Here is a 20535-nt window from a genome sequence, read left to right as displayed (position 1 = left end):
TCCAATAGTATTTAAAAAAAAAGAAGACCTGAAAGTAACGAGTACTTTTCAGCCTTTCTAGAAATTAACTTGAGTAAAAGTAAAAGTATTTGTCTTGGAAATGTATTCAAGTAAGAGTAATAAGTACCAAAGAAATCTAATACTCAAGTAAAGTACAAATCCTCTGGATATGTACTTAAGTACAGTACTTAAGTAAATTTACTCTGTTACTGTCCACCACTGGTCATTTTCAAGACTTCCATGCAATAAGACTTCTTTTTGCAACCAGAGGAGTCTCCCCCTGATGGCCAGTACAGAGAATGCAAGTTTAAGAAACTTCATTGTTGGCTTGACTTTTCCAAATGTAATGTAAGCCATTTGTAGGTATAATTACTAAATATTTGCTAGATGTGGCAGAAAGAAAACAATTTTACGATATTAGTCCGAGCAATTTTCTATGTTTTTACTGACTGAATGATTATCGCCAAAATGGACAGTATCAAAGACCAAGTTACTGACCTGCTTTTATTTTGAAGTGGCCGGATGCCGCATACTGCCTGTCTGACCTGGCGCCTGACACAACAGCGATGCATGTGGGTGCAGGGGTGTTGCAGTTGCATTCACGACATTTTCGTAATCGGCATCGCTAAAGAAGGAAGTGCAAAAATGGCGCAGGGGCTCAAAGAGAGATTTGAGAAGTTCCTCCATGAGAAGAATGTCATCACAAATTGTCTGGCGAAAATCGAGGCAAGAACCGGAGTCAGCAGGACGTACATCGCTCTGGGTGAGTGTTGACGGGGGCGGGGGTGGAAAAAGAGAAAACATCGAATGCATCACACAGGAAGAAATATGAGAAGGACGGTGTCAGCGTGGCAGAGGCAGCCTCCTTATACCTTTATTCGCGTATTATTATAGGGAGTGAAGTGATAGTTGTAGCTATTTGTAGCATTATGCTCAGCAGTATTTTATGTGTACATGTGTGTGGGGAAAATGCTTGACAAACATCCGGTGTGTTTTGTTGCAGCTGTCATCGCTGTCATCGCAGTTTACTTGGTCATCGGTTACGGAGCCTCCCTGCTGTGTAACCTCATCGGCTTCCTTTATCCAGCCTACATCTCGTAAGTGTATTATTGGGTTCGTTGGAGATGAACTGCGCCTCGTCTGGAAAGTAGACGAAAGCAGGCGGAGCAGCAGGAGGCGGGGCCTAAAAGATGCGGTCCAGTCGGACAGTTTCCATCGGCCAAGAAGATTTGACAGGGAGTCATAGAAAAAGTTACATCCTGTTAGACGCGATCTAAAGGCTATCTGTAGTTTGTGACCATATTCTCATTTATTTATATTTGTTCATAAATATCTGTGGAAATCAGAATCAGAATACTTTAGTAATAGTATTCATCATTTTGATAAGGTCTATATAAATAACCTATTTTATTGTCGTTATTATGATTATTATTATTATCAACCACATGAGATATGTTTGTTAACAGACTGAACTGTTATTGCGCAACATGAGACAAACAGCCCACGATCTAGCATTAAATATAAGAATCACACAGGAAATTTGCATTTGCTACTAAACATGCTGTTTGTCGTCAAAACTAAGATTCAATCAGCTCTTAGATGAGGCGAGAGCCAGGCGTTTCCCATCATGCCCCGGGGCTTGCAGTCGGTTGAGAGCAACTATGGCTCTAAAAACCGCGGCTGCATTGATCTCTTGAGATTATCGTTGCCCACGTGTTCATGACGTCAGAGCAAGTCAGGATCAAGTCGGACACAAAACTACCCAGCATGTATTGTGTGGTGAACAGTTCTGCGCAGGCCTGGCTCATCTCCAACGAGTCTACTCTTAGGGCACTCTCTAGGGAGGGGCTCAGATGCCCCACCCAACACACACACACACACACACTGAGCAGAAATAGACAGACACTTTATTGTCCCCTTGAGGAAACTGTTTTTCAGTCAGGAGTTCATTGACATGACAACACAAAAACAGGCGAAGCACAAGACACTTAACCTTCCACATAAGGTTGGTGTAGGCCTTAATCAAATTGCTAGAATTATTATTATTATTTCATGCATTAAATCACATTTTGAGGGGCTGAACATTCTCCATATCTCATCAATGTTGGTCTGTATATCAGGACAGGTGAATGGCTTCATAGATTCCCCTAAAAATCCAGCTACATGAATGAAGTTTGGTAGGCTGATGTAACATGGGGATGCTCAAAAATGCTGTTTGTTATACCCAGAAACCAACAGGAAGTCAGCCATTTTTTTATTTAAGGTCCCATGTCATATCGGGCTATAAAAAAGTTGAATTTAATATGAATCCTTGGATATTAAATGTTAGTTTCCATTACCATTACTATAGTGGTAATATATGTTCTGTGGTGTACTGAAGTAGTATTTCAAATGACATGGTTAAACTATATTCAGATTATAATTCAGGCCTGAACACATCAACATGCAAATACTGAGTGATAGTCCCCCCGCCTACACTCAAGCCCCACTCCTTCCGTAACTCAGGAACTGTTTGTGGGAGGCATCATTACACTCAGGGCTGTTTCCTTGGTGTGGCTTAACCCCGCCCCTAAACTCTAGCCAAACCCCTTATATAACATTATTTTTGTCGTAGAGGGAGGTGTCATTGAAATCCGCTTCAATTATTATTATTACAATTTTTATTTGGGGATTTTTAACTAAGTACGTATTTGACAGATGGAATGATTTATGTCCAAATATTTTGGGAATCATTTTCAAAATATTGTTAAAAATATATTTTTGTATCCTGTATTTTTTTAAATCAGGTTTTAGTAGTCAATATTACAAATCATGTATTTGTGCCAAATATGCCTCCAGAGCTCCAGAGTTTCCCTCTGATAATCTTGTGATCATGAGTCATAACATTTGTGGTTCTTGCTCATCAGAGATGTTCATTTTGTTAACTGAAGCTGTGAAAGTGTTACCACCATGTGCTTACCTCAGTCCATGTAGTCAACACAGGTGCCAAAGGTAGGCCTACCTGCCTTTTAAGGCAGGAACACACCGGCCCAACCGTTGGACGTCTGAAGCGTTTGGAGAGGCTCGGACGAGGTCGGGAACACATATGTTTGGTGTGTACAGCTGCGTCGGAAGCTTTCGGAGCCGCGCGGACGTTGTCTGATCAGACTGAGCATGCGAAGTCTGAGGAGGTGGGCTGTTGGACGTCTGAGCCATTGGATACTCTGATTGTGCTAGCGAATCAGAGTATCCAATGGCGGTGTGTGGGCGGGGCGGAAGTGACGATGGTAAACTCTGTATTACTCGTTCCCTACTGAGACGACGTCTTCGTAAAATAATGAGCCCGAGAGCACACAACGCGAGTGTCACCCTAGCCAGAGTCATCTTTCCAGAAATGCCAAGTATTTAGTCCACAAAGGTCTTCTCGAGTCGAACGAATACTGAACCAAGACTGTGTGTGCATTGTTTTTATCTGCACTCCGTTCCGTCATTTCCTGTTTTGGAGTACTGGCACGAGACTAGCGCCACCCGCTGTTAAGGAGGCTTATTGCATCTCGCGCAAGCGCAGAACGTACACGCTGCTGTGGTGTCGGAAGCACGTCGAAGCGGTGTGTACAACGCAACTTTTCTGCCGAACGGGTCAGACGAGAGGCAACAGAGTGGGCGGAGAATGGTCGGATAAGGCAGTTGGACGTCTGGGCGGTGTGTAGGGGCCTTTACTCATTTCCCTCTTTCTTTCAAGGCTAAGACTTCATGATGAGACCCATATAGAATGACTGGCATTATCTGCAGCTGATACTGTAATTATCAGGATTTATATTTAGTTAATGTGAGCCTCATTCGTTGTCTTCAGAAAAATAACATAACTGAGTTATGATCTCATAAGAAAGTCAATCTGATGAGTACAAACAGTGTTTATTGTGATCAGTGTTTCACATGACTGGATACCAATCTCATCCCAGGCCACATCCATAGACTGTATTAAAGAAATGGGTGTAGTCATTGTGATGTCACCCATTGGTTTGTGGAGTACAGTTTTGAAGCCTCAAGTTCGGCAGGACCATTTTGGATTTTGGGTATCACAATCTTGGAATTTTGCTGTCGCCATCTTGGAACTTTTACAACCAGTGAACGGAAGTGAACATATTGGGACTGTGGAGGAGCGCCGTTTGGATCTGATGAACACAAGCAGCAGAGCAGCACCCTTTCTGCATCTGGATCCATCTGGATTCTGATGTGAAGCTGCTAACAAAGTTAGCTTATTAATTCAAGGTCAACTTTACAACTAAGGGCTCTAGTTTCGTGGCGCAGCACAGGGCGGCGCAGGGTGGCGGAGCCGGCGTAATGCAAGTTTCGACCAGCGCAGCCTTGCGCACGGTCAGTTTGGCAGTTTGGTGGATCGCCTGCGCCAAGATGGGTGTGGCGGCGCAGCAGGGGGAGGCGTCACAGATTCAGCTTGGCGTAGCGGAAGTTTCGTGGCAAAAAGCGCAAGGCGTAAATAAAGTCCATTCATTCAAGGCGAATCACAGCTGGCGGATTGGAAGTTTGGCTGACGGCGCGCAGTGCGCACACGTCACCGAGACCTCACAGGCAGGTTTCCACAGTTCCAGGCACATTTAAATGCAATAAATAATCACAACATACACTATTTAATGCAACTAATTGAATCAGCACGTGAATTTATATCTATATAGATTGCCCAGTCACATCTGACGTCAGATCAAAGGCGGATGGCACGCGTAACGGAAACTCAGCCTCTCGGACCAAAACATCTCCCTCTCTCTATCCTGTTTTTTTATTATATCTGCATTGTTATTATTATGATACGCGCGCACAGCGCGTGATGCGCGTGGTGGGAGCGGCGGCGCTGCTTCTGTCATCAGGTTGTCAAGTGACGGATATTGCACTGAACCTCCCCTAACGCATTAAAGGTGAGGAGAGGAGCTCATTTGATTGGTGAAGATCTGAATCCCACTCACGCCTTCTTCTCCTCCCTCTTTCCCACTTGCGCGGGTGGGCGAGACGGGAGGTGTGCCTGCGCGAGCCTGCGCGGTGCACGAAACTTACAAAGTCGAGGCGGACACACCCCGTCGGCGTGGCGCAGGTGCGCTGAGAGCTGACTGCGCCTGGTCTACGAAACTAGGGCCCTAAGTGTTAAAGTCATCTTAGTAGGTAACTAGCATTGATAACATGGTAGCAACCTGTCAATCAACAGGTAGCCCCGCCCCCTAAAGCGTCCTCTGCTTTCTGGTCTGATGCCCCCTGATGGCCAATAGAAAGAATACACGTTGAAGGCACTTCAGCTATGGCTCCACTTTTTTCTCAGAAACGGAGATTGCTGCCTGGTGCAGATTCATGATTGAAAACATCTGATTGCACAGGTAGGTAGGCTTTGGAACATGACCCAAACACCCTGAGGGTGTGTGGCAGTGACTTATTTGCATTTTCTTTTTAATAGTCTAACCAAACCAGTTCTCTCGCCACACATTTCAGGTGATAGTATGCCCCACCAATCCAGGGCTATTTTATTTACGGACTTCTCCACCGCATTGAAGATTTGCCTTCCCATCGCAAAAAAAAAGCCAGCCTTGTCATCAGATTTCCTGCTAACTTGGTGACTCGGCCTGACATAGTGTTTTTTGACAAGCTGACATTGTTAAAAGCCTGTTCCTAGTCAGGACACACCTGCTCACAGACCTTCAGCACCTTTTCTTCCCCCACAGCAGTGTAGCTAACGTTAGCACGCCTGCAGCCAGCGTCTAAACAATCTAACTCCCCCCACTAATAGACAGTCAAACTCCATCTAGGAGCCAAATTGTGAGTTTTGTGCTTATTTGTGTCGTTGGTTTGTTTGTGTACACCACATTGGAACTGAGGTGGTGGGTGTGTTATTTATTTATTTATTTATTTATTTATTTGTTTATTTCGGGCATGTCAGTTAAATCATCATCACACATCATTTTCACATAGTAACAAAAAAATACACATGGCCGAAAGGGAAAGCGGGAGAAGCCAAGGCTTATCTAGTCCCGCCCCCATTACACACAGGATAGAATCAGAATCAGAATCTTTTCTTTTCATTGCATTTTTCATTTGACATAACTTTTCCTTTTCCTAGTGACAGTCTTGCGTGCATTTGTAACGTTTTACTCAAATGTAGCTTAACTGTGTCATATGATCTGCAATCGAGGACATTGACCACACGGTCCAGCCAGAACCTAGTCTTTTTGGAACTCTGCAGGTATTTTATGTGGTAAACATCATAGAGAAGAAGTGATGTTACTTTGGGTGTGGCTTCCATGGTTATTAATAATGGGACTCACCTGTTCACTTCACCTGGTTGGGATCATGGGGGTTGGGTGAGCACGGGGGAGCGAAACTTTCTGTTGACAGCAGTTGTGCTTAGTTTGTTTGGTTTGTGTTTATGATTTCTTATTATTTTAAACAATAAAGTCTGTAAACTGTTACTTTGGTGTCATTCAGTCTAAACTCCCGATCCTTAGCCATCTGCAGAGTATCGTTGCTTTTAATGGAAGGAAGCCAGTTAGCCGCAAAACACTCTAAATTAAGCATTGTGAACTTCATCAACATATTTACCTGATTAATTGGCTCGTTGAATACATTGTTGTTGGAGATAACTAGGCTGTTTACTGTGATAATGGTCTAACTTAGCATTTTTACTAGCATTAGCCAACACTCAGCCACTGGCTGCACCTGAAACTCCTCACCAACATGATATTTAATGTCCACATTGTGTGGCATGTATTAGTTTGTCCCACACCTTAGTATTAAACCAGTATTCGGAAAATGCAGACTATTAATGGGGAAACAGTATAACGTACAGTGATGCTAACGTGAAGCAATGCTAACGTACAGCAGTGCTAACGTACAGCAACGCCAACGCCAACAATAACTTAACAGCTCAACAACAGTGTTGCCCTGGTTATCGACTGACAGGCTGCAGGTTGGAGAGACGGTTTGAGTCGAGAGAGGGATGGATTTTATTTTGTGTGGTGTTTAACAAAATAATTAAAATAAAAACAATGTTGAAGTTGAGAAGATTTGACTTTTTACAAAATAAAGTAAAGTACTGAAAAAATGTACCGTTGGTTACCAGAAAAACAGGAAATGCTTTGAACTTTATAGTCTCATATCTTTCACTTTATACGAACTGTATAAAATACTGACGACTGAATGAAGTACCATATGATGAGTGTCATCTGCTTCATAATAAGATCTTTCAAATCAAACATCTTAAGATTAGGTTTCAGTCTTGCGTGCATTTGTAACGTTTTACTCAAATGTAGCTTAACTGTGTCATATGATCTGCAATCAAGCACATTGACCACACGGTCCAGCCAGAACCTAGTCTTTTTGGAACTCTGCAGGTATTTTATGTGGTAAACATCATAGAGAAGAAGTGATGAAAAACAACAGCATTGACTCATATTTTTACAATCTGTTGTTGTAGTTTCAAAGCCCTGTGCCCTAGCTGTGTGTTCTAATTACGAGTGTGTCTTTGACAGCAGAGATTGTGTTTTGGTTCCCATCTCTCATCGACAGTGTCCTTTAGGTGTTTCTTCATGACTATCTCTCCCTAACCAGAGCTGCCAGATTAGCAAAGCAGTCATGTTGGAACGTACCAACAGACTATTTTGTCAATCAGGCAGATTGGCTGATTTGTATTGGGACAGAAGACAAAATGAGACTGAATTGAGCAGTCTCATTTTACAGATGTTGGACAATCTATGGAATCCGTAATGAACTCTGATGAAGCATGGGGAATTAGGAGCAGATTTGACAATGTACATTCAAGTTCCAAGAATATTTATTGTCCGCAGCTTGGTCATAATACAGAAGGTCAAGATTTCATCATAAAGGTCCTAACAATGTACTGACCAAACTTGAAGTGAATCTGACTAAATCTGTAAGAGGAGTTTGTGAACCGCATCTTAATGGTGAAAAATGACCTAAAATGGCACTTTATCAATATCACTATCAATCAATAGCTGACTTCTTGTAGGTTTTTGGATTTACCTTCAAGAGCCTTTTTTGTGCATCTGCACATGTGACACGAGCCCACTAATTTCATACAAGAAACCTGAAGAATCGCCTCAATTTCAGAGACTCCCATAATTCACATTTTCACCAGTCCTGAGACGGTTGTAAATTCAATGAGTTTTTGAGAATCTTAAACCCCACAAACATGTGATTGCATGCATGAAGTACTAATGATCATTTTTGCAATGCCAACCTGACTCGAGCACAGACCAGAGGTGGCTGAAGAACAAGGGTATGCCCTCAGCTCCGACTTGCTCAGTGCTCGAGCCCTAAACGGAAAAAGAGAAGAAAGGAAAGCGAGAAAACAAGGGATGGAAGATGACCACCACATGCTGGACAAGAGTGAGACCAATATAACTTTATATAGTAACCTTACATGTTGTTCTCCTCTCTAGGATTAAGGCCATTGAAAGTGCCACCAAAGATGACGATACTAAATGGCTGACCTACTGGGTGGTGTATGGACTCTTTAGTGTGGCCGAGTTTTTTGCTGATATCTTCCTCTCCTGGTTCCCGTTCTACTATATCGGAAAGGTAATGTGTTGTGTTGTGCTTATGTATTCATAAAAAACAAAACAAAGCTGAGGTAAATGTGCAGATTGTTCAATGTGCGTTGCTTGACTCCACCCACACTGAGCAGCTCTCTGCTGCACATTCCCGTCAGCAATATTTTTCCTACTATGGTGAAGCCCCACCCTACTCTGCTCTGATCTCCCCTAACTATTGATTCACCTACTCTCACCCTAACCAGTGTCACTCTTCATGCCGAAGCCTAACCAACAGAGGCAGGCTGGTAGACTCGTCATTCAGCCTCCAGTCATGTCGTGGTTTTTGAAACAGATGGAATGGAAAGGAAAAGGTGCTGGCCATATTCTGGACATTAGGTTTTTGTGTGCGATTATTGTTGCTGAATATTTCTGCCCTCTAATTATGGAGTCACAAGAGTGCCCCCAAGAATAAAGCTGTAAAAAAAATACAGCAAATTCGGTAATATAAAGATGAATAAATGAATTGGCAAATTACAAAATGTGGTAATAAAACATAATAATAATAATAATAATAATAAATAAGTAAATAAGCATTATGAAACAAAGAGAAATGAATAAAAGTGCAAATAAATGTGGAAATATAAAGAGGAATAACAAAAGCATTTTCATTGATTTTCACATTCATTTGTGGATTTAAAAAAAATATATATATTTATTTATTGCGTATAAATTACTCTTATTTTTTTCTATTTTTGATTTATTATTAAAATAACATTTTTTATCCCTTATTTTTCCTTATCCTTCCTCCCTATTACTTTTGCTTTTTCCTTATTGCCTTTGCTATTTCTTGAAGGGCCATGGTGTCTATCACCTGGCTTTGGGCGGGGCTTCCTGCCCAGGCTGAGTAGTCAAAGCCTTGCATACATGATCCACTGCTTTGAAAGGGTCAACAGTATCTGCAGTCTGGCAGTCTATACAACATGCTCATTTTTACTACACGACACGTCCAACACGCCTGCTTCATTACACAACACGCCCTTGAGATCACTTCTTATTTAAGCCCAAACCAGGATGTTTTCCTAAACCCAACCAAGAAGCTTTTGTGCCTTCCCACTTCAGACTGCTACCAGAACTGGTACGACACAACTTTCACATTATGCACGTGTGGGATTCGTGTTAATAAACATGAGTGGACAGTGACCATTTCCTTTCACTTGATTTGTTTGGAACATGTAACAAATGAGTAAAAAACTAAAATAACAAATAAAGTTAAAGTAAATAAAGCAGTGTCAAACAGCAAATTGTCATAAACAACATTCATAATCACCATTAATAAATGTTACGTCTGAAAATGAGGAAAAATAGATCTGACCCATTCTCCGTAACTCAAACAATGAATAACTATTAAACTCTTGTGACTGGAAGCATTATTTCGTTTTTAATGTCAATTCTAACCTGAATATGAATGAAGTTATATTTGTCACCAAGTTGTCCATGTTTTAGATAAGAGAATCCATTTATTTGTCCCACTGTCGGACATTTGCAGTGTTCCACCAGTTAATGCGGATGGGTTCAATAAGAGAAGCACCAGTTAAAAAAGAAGGCAGATACTAAATAATTCACAAAAAAAGCAAAATCACATTATTGCGCATAAGAAATATTGAACAGTTGAATTGATATTCCAGAGCGAATGAACAGTGGTGGTCTGTGTGTTGATTGTGACCTTTTCCCTCGAGGTCGAGGAAGAGACGTTAGGATGGAAGTTATAGACGCTGCAAACTATGTGTCGGGTGGACGATGGACTCACTACAGTATCTGTGTTTCATCTCCATTCTTCTAACACAGCAAACTTATCAACATGTGCAGGGCGGAGCATGCTGCACTGATGATAAGAAGTCTGTGGAAAACGTGCAGTGTTAAGTTCACCTGCAACCAGTCGTGAAGAGAATGTTTGCTTTAAGCAGCGTGTAATCCATGAGCTAATTTTCACCCTGACACAGGACTGACGGGCAGAGAGCGACGGGAAGGAAAGTTGCTCATAGGTCGATCGGGAGTTTTTTGGAGTACAGCCCTGGAAATGGCCAAAAATACATGCAAAAAACATTGTTTCTCTAATACAAGCTGTTTGAATGAAGGCAGTTATATTATAGGAAGTTATACTGTTTCTTGGGACCTATGTGAACTTATGTGTACTCAAAACTACATCGTAGTAATCACAGTTGTTGCAACCACAACAAAGTAGAAATTATTTTTAACTGGGCAGCTGTAGCTCAGAGGTAGAGCCCATCGTCCTCCAAGGGGAGCATTGGTGGTTCGAATCCTTCTGTCCTTGTGGGTAAGATACTGATCCCCAAGCTGCCCGTGAAGGCTGAGCCCTCAGTGTATAAAACATGACCTTACATCATGTTTTGTAGCTAAATTCAGAATTGATTATGGTAACAATTGTTGTAAAGGCTTGCTTTATTATCTCTGGTGTAGTTGAGTGGCTTCATTGAAGGCTTCATTATGAGACTGTGTGTCGCCACCAGCGTGTTCTAGTTTGATGAGGCAGCTCTTGTCTTTTCTCCCCAGTGTGCCTTCCTGGTGTGGTGCATGGCTCCCACTCCCTCCAACGGATCAGTCCAAATTTATAACCGCATTATACGACCTTTCTTCCTCAAGAACGAAGCTAAGATTGACGATGCAGTGAAGAAACTCCAGGACAAGGCGTCTGAAGCCGCCGACAAGATCAAAGATGAAGGTGAGTGCATCAGCATGTTTGTGTTTACTGTTCATACAGTCGGACATACTGGACTTTCAGGTAAAGGAGACACAAAGGGCCCTAGTTTCGTGGCGCAGCGCAGGGTGGCGGAGCCGGCGTAATGCAAGTTTCGATCCGCGCAGCCTTGCGCACGGTCAGTTTGGCAGTTTGGTGGATCGCCTGCGCCGAGATGGGTGTCACAGATTCAGCTTGGTGCAGCGGAAGTTTCGTGGCAAAAAGCCTCGCCGAGACTGCGCTGAAAGCACGCCAGCTCCAACCTAGTCTACTCTTGGCGTAAGGCGCAAAGCGCAAATAAAGTCCATTCATTCAAAGCGAATTACAGCTGGCGGAGTGGCAATTTGGCTGACCGGCTCGCAGTGCGCACACAGTTTCCACAGTTCCAGGCACATTTAAATGCAATAAATAATCACAACAAACACTATTTAATGCAACTAATTGAATCAACACGTGAATTTATATCTATATAGATTGTCCCGTCACATCTGACATCAGATCAAAGGCGGATTGCACGCGTAACGGAAACTCAGCCTCTCGGACCAAAACATCTCCCACTCTCTCTCCTGTTTTTCATATCTATCCACTGCTAATAAAATGCGTGTATGCCTGAAAAAATCGTATAAAAAAAAATACAGCAGCTCGTGCCTGGTCTCGCGCCTCCGCAGTATGGAGAAACGCGCAACTTTGCCGCGAGCTGGAACCGGAGTTGGGGCTGCAGCTGGTTTGAGCGGCACGCGAGGTCCCGGTGTCCCGCCGTTCTGGTGTTGGACGGGGAATCCGGTGCAGCTGTGGAGCGCAGATGATGAGCTGTGCACCCTGACCCTGTTTTGTGATATACATGCCTAAAATGTGCCTATAATTTCTATAGTGATATAATATCGGCATTATAATTATTATGACTTTACGCACGCGTGATGCGCATGGTGGGAGCGGCGGCGCTGCTTCTGTCATTGTCAAGTGACAAAACTTGCACTGAGCCTCCTCTAACGCATTAAAGGTGAGGAGAGGAGCTCATTTGATTGGTGAAGATCTGAATCGGATGTATTAATCCCAGTCCACGCCTTGTCTCCTCCTCGTCTCCCACTCACGCCTTCTTCTCCTCCCTCTTTCCCACTTGCGCGGGTGGGCGAGACGGGAGGCGTGCCTGCGCTAGCCTGCGCGGTGCACGAAACTTGCAAAGTCGAGGCGGACACACCCCGTTGGCGTGGCGCAGGTGCGCTGCGTGCTGACTGCGCCTGGTCTACGAAACTAGGGCCCAAAGAGTTAACAGTTATCAGCCTATATTCTAAAATAAACAAATGCTTTATGGGGTTAAACACTTCAAGGAACTTTGTGACTTGCTGTAGACTTCTGCTCTTTGCACAAGTCTGCAAATCCCAGAACCCAGTCTTTGGCTCTACTGACGGTATCTGACAAATACAGAGACAGTAACTAAACTAAAACCACAAATGAAATGTAAATACAGCAAACTGTGAAACAGGAAGGAGGAGCTGTTTATAAAACCAACATGTGGAGAAGTGGACGATGTGCTTTTTGTAGTCCATTATTGTAGTTTCTCCAGCGCAGACGCACGTCAATCACCGCCAAGTCCGGTCGGATTATCTGAGCACCGCGGCCGTCTTTTCCTAAATCCTTTTGAGTTCTCCTATCGCCTTTCCTTAACCCTGTGACGTTTTCCCCAGAGGTCAAGGAATAGGAGTTAGGCATAGGAGTTAGGACCTTATTTTTGACTATTGGACTGCAACCATGGTCTGTTTTATGTAAGGCTTAGTTGAGTGTGTCCCCACTAGGTGGAGCCAAATACAAAAATATCCACTTTGACTCATAACAAAAAAAACGTTGGCAATATATTTTGCGATATGTAAAAATACAGGTATATTTTATGAATATATTTCCCATCATGCTTGCCTAAAGCTTAATGCTGGTTTATTCTGTTTTGCTGTTGTAGGAATGTTCCTTGCACATTTTTTGTGCTGATTTCTGGTTTTGATCATCCTGGTCCTTTGTGTTGTTTAACATTTACCAGGTTGTATGGCTATTAGAAGAGGCAGTGCACTCCACTTGATAAACCTTTATTCTAGCAACATTTTCCATATTAGATTCTTTGAAAATGGATGGGTTATGCATATATTGCACAGCACGTACGATATCTAATACCCACTGGATAAATCGGCTCTAATGTAAATAACATTATTAATAATAATAAATTCGCAATTATTTTCTTCAAATGCACAAAGTCTCTTTTTGAAATAGTTTTCTATTTCATTTCGTTTTCTACAAATTATTTTAAAATATTTTTTAATGAAGAAGCCTCCCTATTTTCTGATATACTGTTATTATAAATGCATTTATTTATTTGTATTCAGAGTTTAGCTAGTGTCAAAGAAACTCAACATTTCCTGCACCGATGTTTCACATAAAAAGCCTTCCAGTGGCGTTTCCCTCCCTTTTCTGCTGGAGTGTTAATATGAATCATCTGCAGGAAGTGTGAGCTTTTAAACAGTAGCTCAGCATTGAACCAAAATGCCTCAGAGTAGAAGTAATCGTAGTGGTCGGACTCCAGATACCAAACGAGACATGTGACGTTTGCTTGTAATTTGTCCACAGCCAAGAAAGCCACAGCAAACATCATGTTCGAGGAGAAGAAGAGCTCTTAAGGTCCACGTGGGTCTCTGGAGATGACTTCTGACAGAAGAAACGTTGCCTTGAAAATGTTTGTTTTTAGGTGATCCTATACTTAATGTTGATTCAACCTGTATTAGATGTTATGTGTGTCACATATATCCATTAAAGCCATTTCCCAGGTCAGTTCACTCATTTCACTTTGCCTTCTGAAGGGCTGACGGATAACTCAACGCTGGCCCTGATGCGCTTCATGAACCAAATAAAAACAAACTGAACTGGTTGTCTCATTTGATTCTTTTAGTCTCTCATGTGCTTAAACCTTTAAAAAGAAAGGCAATGTGTACAGACTTGTTGAGAATAAGAGTGAGACATATTTTCTCCAATACTCCTCTCATTTATAACAGGAACAACTGGGTTAAGTGAGGTTGTTGACTTCCAATAGAGCACACACTGACTATAAAATGCATTTACAATTGAAAGCCACGCTTGAAGATAATTTCTAGACTATAATCATAACATATTGTACAGAACAATCTGTCAACTAGGCATGGCACGACATGAACATTTCATTATTATCCTGGCCAAAATATGCAATTCATGACATTTGGGTTCAGAAAAAAAGTGCTATATATATAAATCACAAGTTCTCCCTGTATAAGTAAAGGATGAATATATATTTAAAATATGTCATTTAAATCAGGCTCTGTTTCACTTCTCTGTCATGAAAGCAAGCTAGACAGCTTTTTCAAGTCTCTTGTGACGATATTTACAATGATCCCGCTAATGGAATTCGTTTTTTTATTGCCATCTGCGATAATCAAGAATACTATATGGCCGTATCCTTATTGCCAAATATCCTTAAAGAGATCATTGCAGGCTTAAGGAGGAGGCAGCTCACCCTATGAGCAGTCAAAGGCAGGAGGACATTTTGTTCGTAGCTACGAAAAGTCCGGAGGTACTCACGTTTTAATGAACGCCGAAACGCACGTGAACAGTTTCCACGCAAATCCGCTGTCCAGACATGTCTCTCCCATTGGAAATTAGTGGACTTAAGTCGTACATCAAGCAAGAATGGGAAAGAATTCCACCGACAAAGCTTCAACAATTAGTCCTCAGTACCCAATCATGACACTCACCTGCTTCCAAGAACCTGTTCAAAACAGGTGCTTTTGAGCATTCCTCAACTTCCCAATCATTTGTTGCCCATGTCCCTTTCCATCTTAATTCCACCAAATAACTAAAACAGTTGTCCTCCTTATTACATAATTTGCTTGGATTTGTTTCTCTGTCCAGAATAGTTTGTTTTTTCCTTGGCTGTGGTGGAATAGTCTATTTTGCTTAGGAAGGTTCCTAACTGAAGAAGTGACCCAGAAGTAAACAAGTGGCCACCATGATAAGAGACGTTTGAATTCTCTAAAAAGAGCTCCAATTCTTCCGTTCAGAGCTCTTTTAGCATCGGATACAACGGACCTTCATATACGAAAGGAAAGGAGATCATGCTGACCCACAATTCTTTGCAAGAGCAACATTTAAAGCTATGGTCTACATTCTGAAAATCAGTTGAGCCTCTGAGACAGATTTGAAAAATCGGGGTTCAGGAAAGGCGATAGGAGAAGGATTTAGGAAAAGACGACCGCAGTGCTCAGAGAATCTGAAAAGACTTTAAAGGGGCCCTATTATGCTATTTTTCCACAAGTTAATATAAGTTATTGATGTCTCCAAACCTGGTCTTTGAATTCCTCAACTGGAAAAAACAATCAGAACATGTATTTCGGAGTGGATCACACTCCTCATTTTCAGCTTTTTTACCCCACTTTTTCAAACGGGTGATTCTGTCGGGGTGTAGCCTTATGCTAATGAGATGACCCCCGACCCCGCTCCTACTGAGGAAGTGGTTGTGTCTCTCCGCCCCGTGCTGTCCGCGTCCAGCTTGTTGCCATGGTTATGGTTCTACGCTACAAACTAACAGCGGTGCAGCCGTACCGCTTCGAACCGGACTCCGACCCAGAACCAGGACCAGCTCTTGTAGAAGTTCTACGCCGCGGACGCAGCAGGACGTTTCTGAATGGTTAGTTAACATGTCTGTGTAACGTTTTGGACTGTAACTCGATGTGTGTTAGCGTAGCTAGCGCTAGCCACAATGACCCTAATGCTGCGTTCTTCGCTCTATAAGTAACGTGTCTGTGAGCTATTTCGGCAACAATTAATATCGTTAGTAGTGCCGTGTTGTTGACAGTTCACAGTTGCATGTTTTCCAAATGGGGAACATTATATTTAAACGGATGAAAACGGCGTCCTGTAGGCTATGCGGGAAGTTTGTTTACATCACATTAACTGGATTAAAAACGTGATCCTCTACACATAAAGATATACAAGGAACGGGATTTGGTCAGTATGTCGTCCTCCAGAATTATGTGCTGAATTGTGAATTATAGGCTGTGTGCTGTGTTTTATAACGTGATTGTGCTCCATCTCAACATTATGTGCTAAACTTACTGTTACAAAATTCAAACATGAGGTTTACACCTCAACTTGTCAGCAAAGTCAGTCAGGTTACCATATTAACAAGATTTGTTGTTGAAATGCTCAAATTCTGTACTATATTCATCTTGGTGAGTAAGTGGGCCTTCAGACACCGAACACGTCTGCTGCATGGAGACACCACAGGTAATGTTACTTTGTTACACCAAGTTGTCTGTTGATTATTATTCACATAACATGACGATTATCATGATTCACACTAGGTAACAAGACGGATGCAGCAGCTGGAGGAGGAAGAGGCTTGCATGAGGAGGAAGAGGCTTGCATGGTGGGACATCCTGGTCATCTGTCTGAATGTTCTCTCTCCAAAACGCATGAAATATACAGCTGGTTGGTGCTTTACATGTAAGAGGAATACAGCAGTCTGTTGTTTGTTTATCAATTGTGTTTTATAAAAAATAAATCCCTCTATGCAACATATTATGCAGTCTTCCTGACCATTACTTCAGTAATATTAACCATGACACATTTTACAATTACTGTAAAGACTTTATTGTCAAATTAATCAGCAGTTGAAGTTCACAGTTATATCAGAACACAAACGCAAACTGTTTGTGGCCGACTCTGCAGGGTCATATCAAGCTCTTCTGAAGTCAAGGAAGAGCTGCCCTCCAAAGTATCCTCCTCCTCTACCGGGTCCAGGCGAGCTCTCTGTGATGGTCTCCTTATTGGAGTGGTTGTGAAACGGGTCTGGAACCATGGCTGTGCCAACACCAAAGTCCTTGCAGGACACAGTAGCTGTAACAGAGTTGTATGGAGGAATGAAACCCATGTTATCACATAATAGAAATACACATCTGCACAACTACTAGTAGTTGCTGTTAAACCTGATCTAAAGTAGGCTACATGTCGGGCTACACACCTTTACTTGGGTAAGGAGCCTGTAGTCCTCCTAGACAGGTGACTTCCAACAGTAGCTGTGGTGGCTCGGTGTGGGACGCTGATGTGAGCTGCTGCTCTGTAAGCAGACAGACAGTCAGACAGTCAGAGTTTACCACTACATCTGAAATGTGGAACACGTTACTATTTCACTATAACTGATGTGGTGACGCACCAATAGCTCGTAAATCCCTTCGTTAGCGGTTTGGTGACGTCGTCTTTGCATCGGCGTGTATAAACAAACAGATCAGCTGCTCTCGCTGCCGCATTCAAGCTACAAAACGTTCCCAAGCAAACTGATGTCTAGCGTTATTTTACAGGTTTGGGCCCCCGCAGTACTACGTAACGTTAACGGTCCTCAACATCAATACAATGGAAGCTTTTAACGCAACACGCCAATGCTAACTTTAGCGCAACACGCCAATGCTAACACACCAATGCTAAGAAAGCAACGGTAAACTGTAACACGGCATATTACATAATATTTAGAAACTTACCGCTTCAGTGTCTGTGGTTGGCTCTCGGACTGTCGGTACTGATCCAAACTTTAGCCCCAGGTTAGAGGCATATCCTGAGCTGTAGCGACCCATGTTGTCAAAGCTCCTGTCGGTGAAGTGCGTCGCACACACAAACACACATTTACGGACGCGTGTGCGCACATTTCCATCGTAGATGCTCCGACGATGCCAGTAAATATCAGCAATTGGACTGCCAACTCGCTTTCCGTTGATTTTGGCATTTTGGTTCACTGGTTTGTATGTACACAGGTCTGGGAATTATGTGGGCGGGACCACACAGGTGGAGCGATTCTAATGAGCCGAGATGACCCATATAAGGCACAGCAAAATTCGGTGCTGACGTCATTTAGTGGACATTCTGCAAACCGTTCGTTTATCGGGAGGATTTCTTTCAAACTGAGAAAGTGAAACAGGGAGATGGTGGTCTTTTCTGATACTGTGGGGACTTATTGACACCCCAGGGACCCATTTTAGGGTTGAAAAACATGGAAAAGTCGATTTTTCATAATAGGGCCCCTTTAACTAAGCTACGTCATTATAATGCTGCTGATGATTGACAGCTGATGATCCGGTAATTGACGTGCGTCTGCATTGGAGAAACTAGGGGGATTCAACTTGATGTAGCCACCTGCAGCGCGCTACCTAACGTGATGTATTGTGGGTTGAAGCGATGCATGATGGCTAGAATTTGTAGGCTCGTTCGACTTGATGTAGCCGCCTGCAGCGCGCCACCTAACGTGATGTATTGTGGGTTGAAAGCGATGCATGATGGCTAGAATTTGTGTCCGACTTAGCAGCCGACTGCATAGACGTCACAGGGTCGCGACCATATCACGTGACCCAAAACATCGCGAGAACAAGTTTTTCAGAGCCGCTTCTTGCGGCGCTTGGCAGCGCGGTGAACGGTGGCTGCAACTGGCTTGTCCACACCTCCGCTACAGCGGAATGGTTCTCATTGGTTAAAAGTTCAATGACGTGTGTTCAGGATCGCACTCGGCGGCCACCTTGTGGTGAAATGATTTTGGTCGCATTGATCTCATGGCTTGATCTAAAGTTCCGTGCATTGTGTTGTGAGTCGGCCTATTATATGTGAGGTCTGGTTAATACAAACATAGAATGATAATACAAATATACTGGAAAAAATAATGCCTTCCACATGTTGCCTTGCGTGTGTGTGTGTGTGTATGTATGTATTTATGTATATATGTATGTGTGTGTGTGTGTGTGTGTAATATATATGTTTTATATATATATAAAACATATCCTCTTTGGTTTGCTGCTGTGTTCTATCGCTTGAGCACCATAGTCACGTTGACTTTGTTGTCCGACTTGACGGCGTTTGCCTGCCGTCTCTTTTAGAGCCCGCCCCCTCAGACACCTGCAGCTCTCGTCGGCGTGATAAGTCAAGTCAAGTCAAGCCAAGACCATCCCGAACGAGCCTTGTGTCTTAGCAGCCGACTGCAAAGACGTCACAGGGTCGCTACCAGATCACGTGACCCAAAACATCGCGGGAACAAGTTTTTAAGAGCCGCTTCTTGCAGTGCTTGGCAGCTCGGTCTATGGTGGCTGCAACCGGCTTGCCCACACCTCCGCTACGCGGAATGGTTCTCATTGGTTAAAAGTTCAATGACGTGTGTTCAGGTCTGCACTCGGCGGCCACCTTGTGGTGAAATGATTTGCCTTTTTATTTTGGTCGCTTTGATCTCATGGCTTGATCTAAAGTTCTGTGCATTGTGCTGTGAGTAGGCCTATTATATGTGAGGTCTGGTTTATACAAACATAGAATGATAATGCAAATATACTGGAAAAAAAGAATGCCTTCCACATGTTGCCTTGCGTGTGTGTGTATGTATGTATGTATGTATGTATGTATATATATATATATATATATATATATATATATATATATATATATATATATATATATATATATATATATATATATATATATATATATATATAAACATATCCTCTTTGGTTTGCTGCTGTGTTCTATCGCGTGACTTGACAGCGTTTGGCTACAGTCTCTTTTAGAGCCAGCCCCATCAGACACCTGCAGCTCTCGTCGGCGTGGTAAGTCAAGTCAAGTCAAGCCAAGACCATCCTGAAGAAGCCTACTTTATAAATGTTGCTCTCGCAAAGAAGTGGGCGTCGGCGTAACGGCCGAAGTTTAACTCCGCGGAAGTCACTGAACCACCTTCTCTTGTCTGTGTTAACGTATAGCACCTCATTCTTGACTATTCGACCGCAGCCTGTTTGTTTTCAGCTCTGCATGCCACTTTACGTATCCGTTATCAGAAAAGTCAGGCAGCACTTGTTATAAACGCCGGGACGCTCGGATTCAACAACCGGCGCCAGCTTCTTCTTCTTTGTGGGTTTTTTTCGCGGTTGGCAACCAGCGTTAAGGTGCATTACCGCCACCTACTATGTTGGAGTGTGAACCAGAGTTATCTACCCATTAATCTGCTAAATTCTTCCCATCAATCCTGTTTGTCTCAAATATTTAAGTAGTTTTCCTACCCCAGCTTCAAATACATTTTCCAAACTAAAATCTTCTATTCCCATTTCCCTTATTTCCCTTTTTAATGTTTCTCGTTCTTGTGAATATTTTTGACAGTGCATAATGACATGTTTAACTGACTCTTCTGATCCTATACAACTCTCACATAAACCTGTAGGATGTTTC

At 42.7% G+C, this 20535-nt stretch overlaps 1 protein-coding gene and 1 long non-coding RNA gene across 2 annotated transcripts; one reads left to right on the top strand and one right to left on the bottom strand.

The window, feature by feature from the left end:
• The first annotated feature begins 579 nt into the window (after positions 1-579).
• Positions 580-13944, top strand: reep5 (receptor accessory protein 5). Its single transcript, XM_084034456.1, has 5 exons — positions 580-763; positions 1004-1097; positions 8436-8574; positions 11100-11268; positions 13894-13944. Exons 1-5 carry the CDS (start codon positions 646-648, stop codon positions 13941-13943), a joined length of 570 nt encoding a protein of 189 aa, XP_083890582.1. The 5' UTR covers positions 580-645; the 3' UTR covers position 13944.
• Positions 13945-16834: 2890 nt separating this feature from the next.
• LOC311029356 lies at positions 16835-18358 on the bottom strand. The gene is made up of 3 exons (XR_014598867.1): positions 17829-18358; positions 17315-17410; positions 16835-17190 (listed from the first exon to the last, which is right to left on the bottom strand). It is a non-coding gene; the product is annotated as an uncharacterized lncRNA (long non-coding RNA).
• Positions 18359-20535: the final 2177 nt, after the last annotated feature.

The sequence above is a fragment of the Eutrigla gurnardus genome (assembly GCF_963514095.1).
Source record: "Eutrigla gurnardus genome assembly, chromosome: 19".
Classification (NCBI taxonomy): domain Eukaryota; kingdom Metazoa; phylum Chordata; class Actinopteri; order Perciformes; family Triglidae; genus Eutrigla; species Eutrigla gurnardus.
The sequence above is the reverse complement of the archived record's forward strand: the minus strand, read 5'-3'. Positions and strand labels throughout refer to the sequence as shown.

Bases quoted from the DNA above. Each gene is read 5' to 3' on its own strand.
- reep5 (XM_084034456.1), top strand. From the start codon at position 646: ATGGCGCAGGGGCTCAAAGAGAGATTTGAGAAGTTCCTCCATGAGAAG. The intron at 764-1,003 runs GTGAGTGTTGAC...GTTTTGTTGCAG, and splicing joins CAGGACGTACATCGCTCTGG to CTGTCATCGCTGTCATCGCA. The intron at 11,269-13,893 runs GTGAGTGCATCA...ATTTGTCCACAG, and splicing joins CGACAAGATCAAAGATGAAG to CCAAGAAAGCCACAGCAAAC.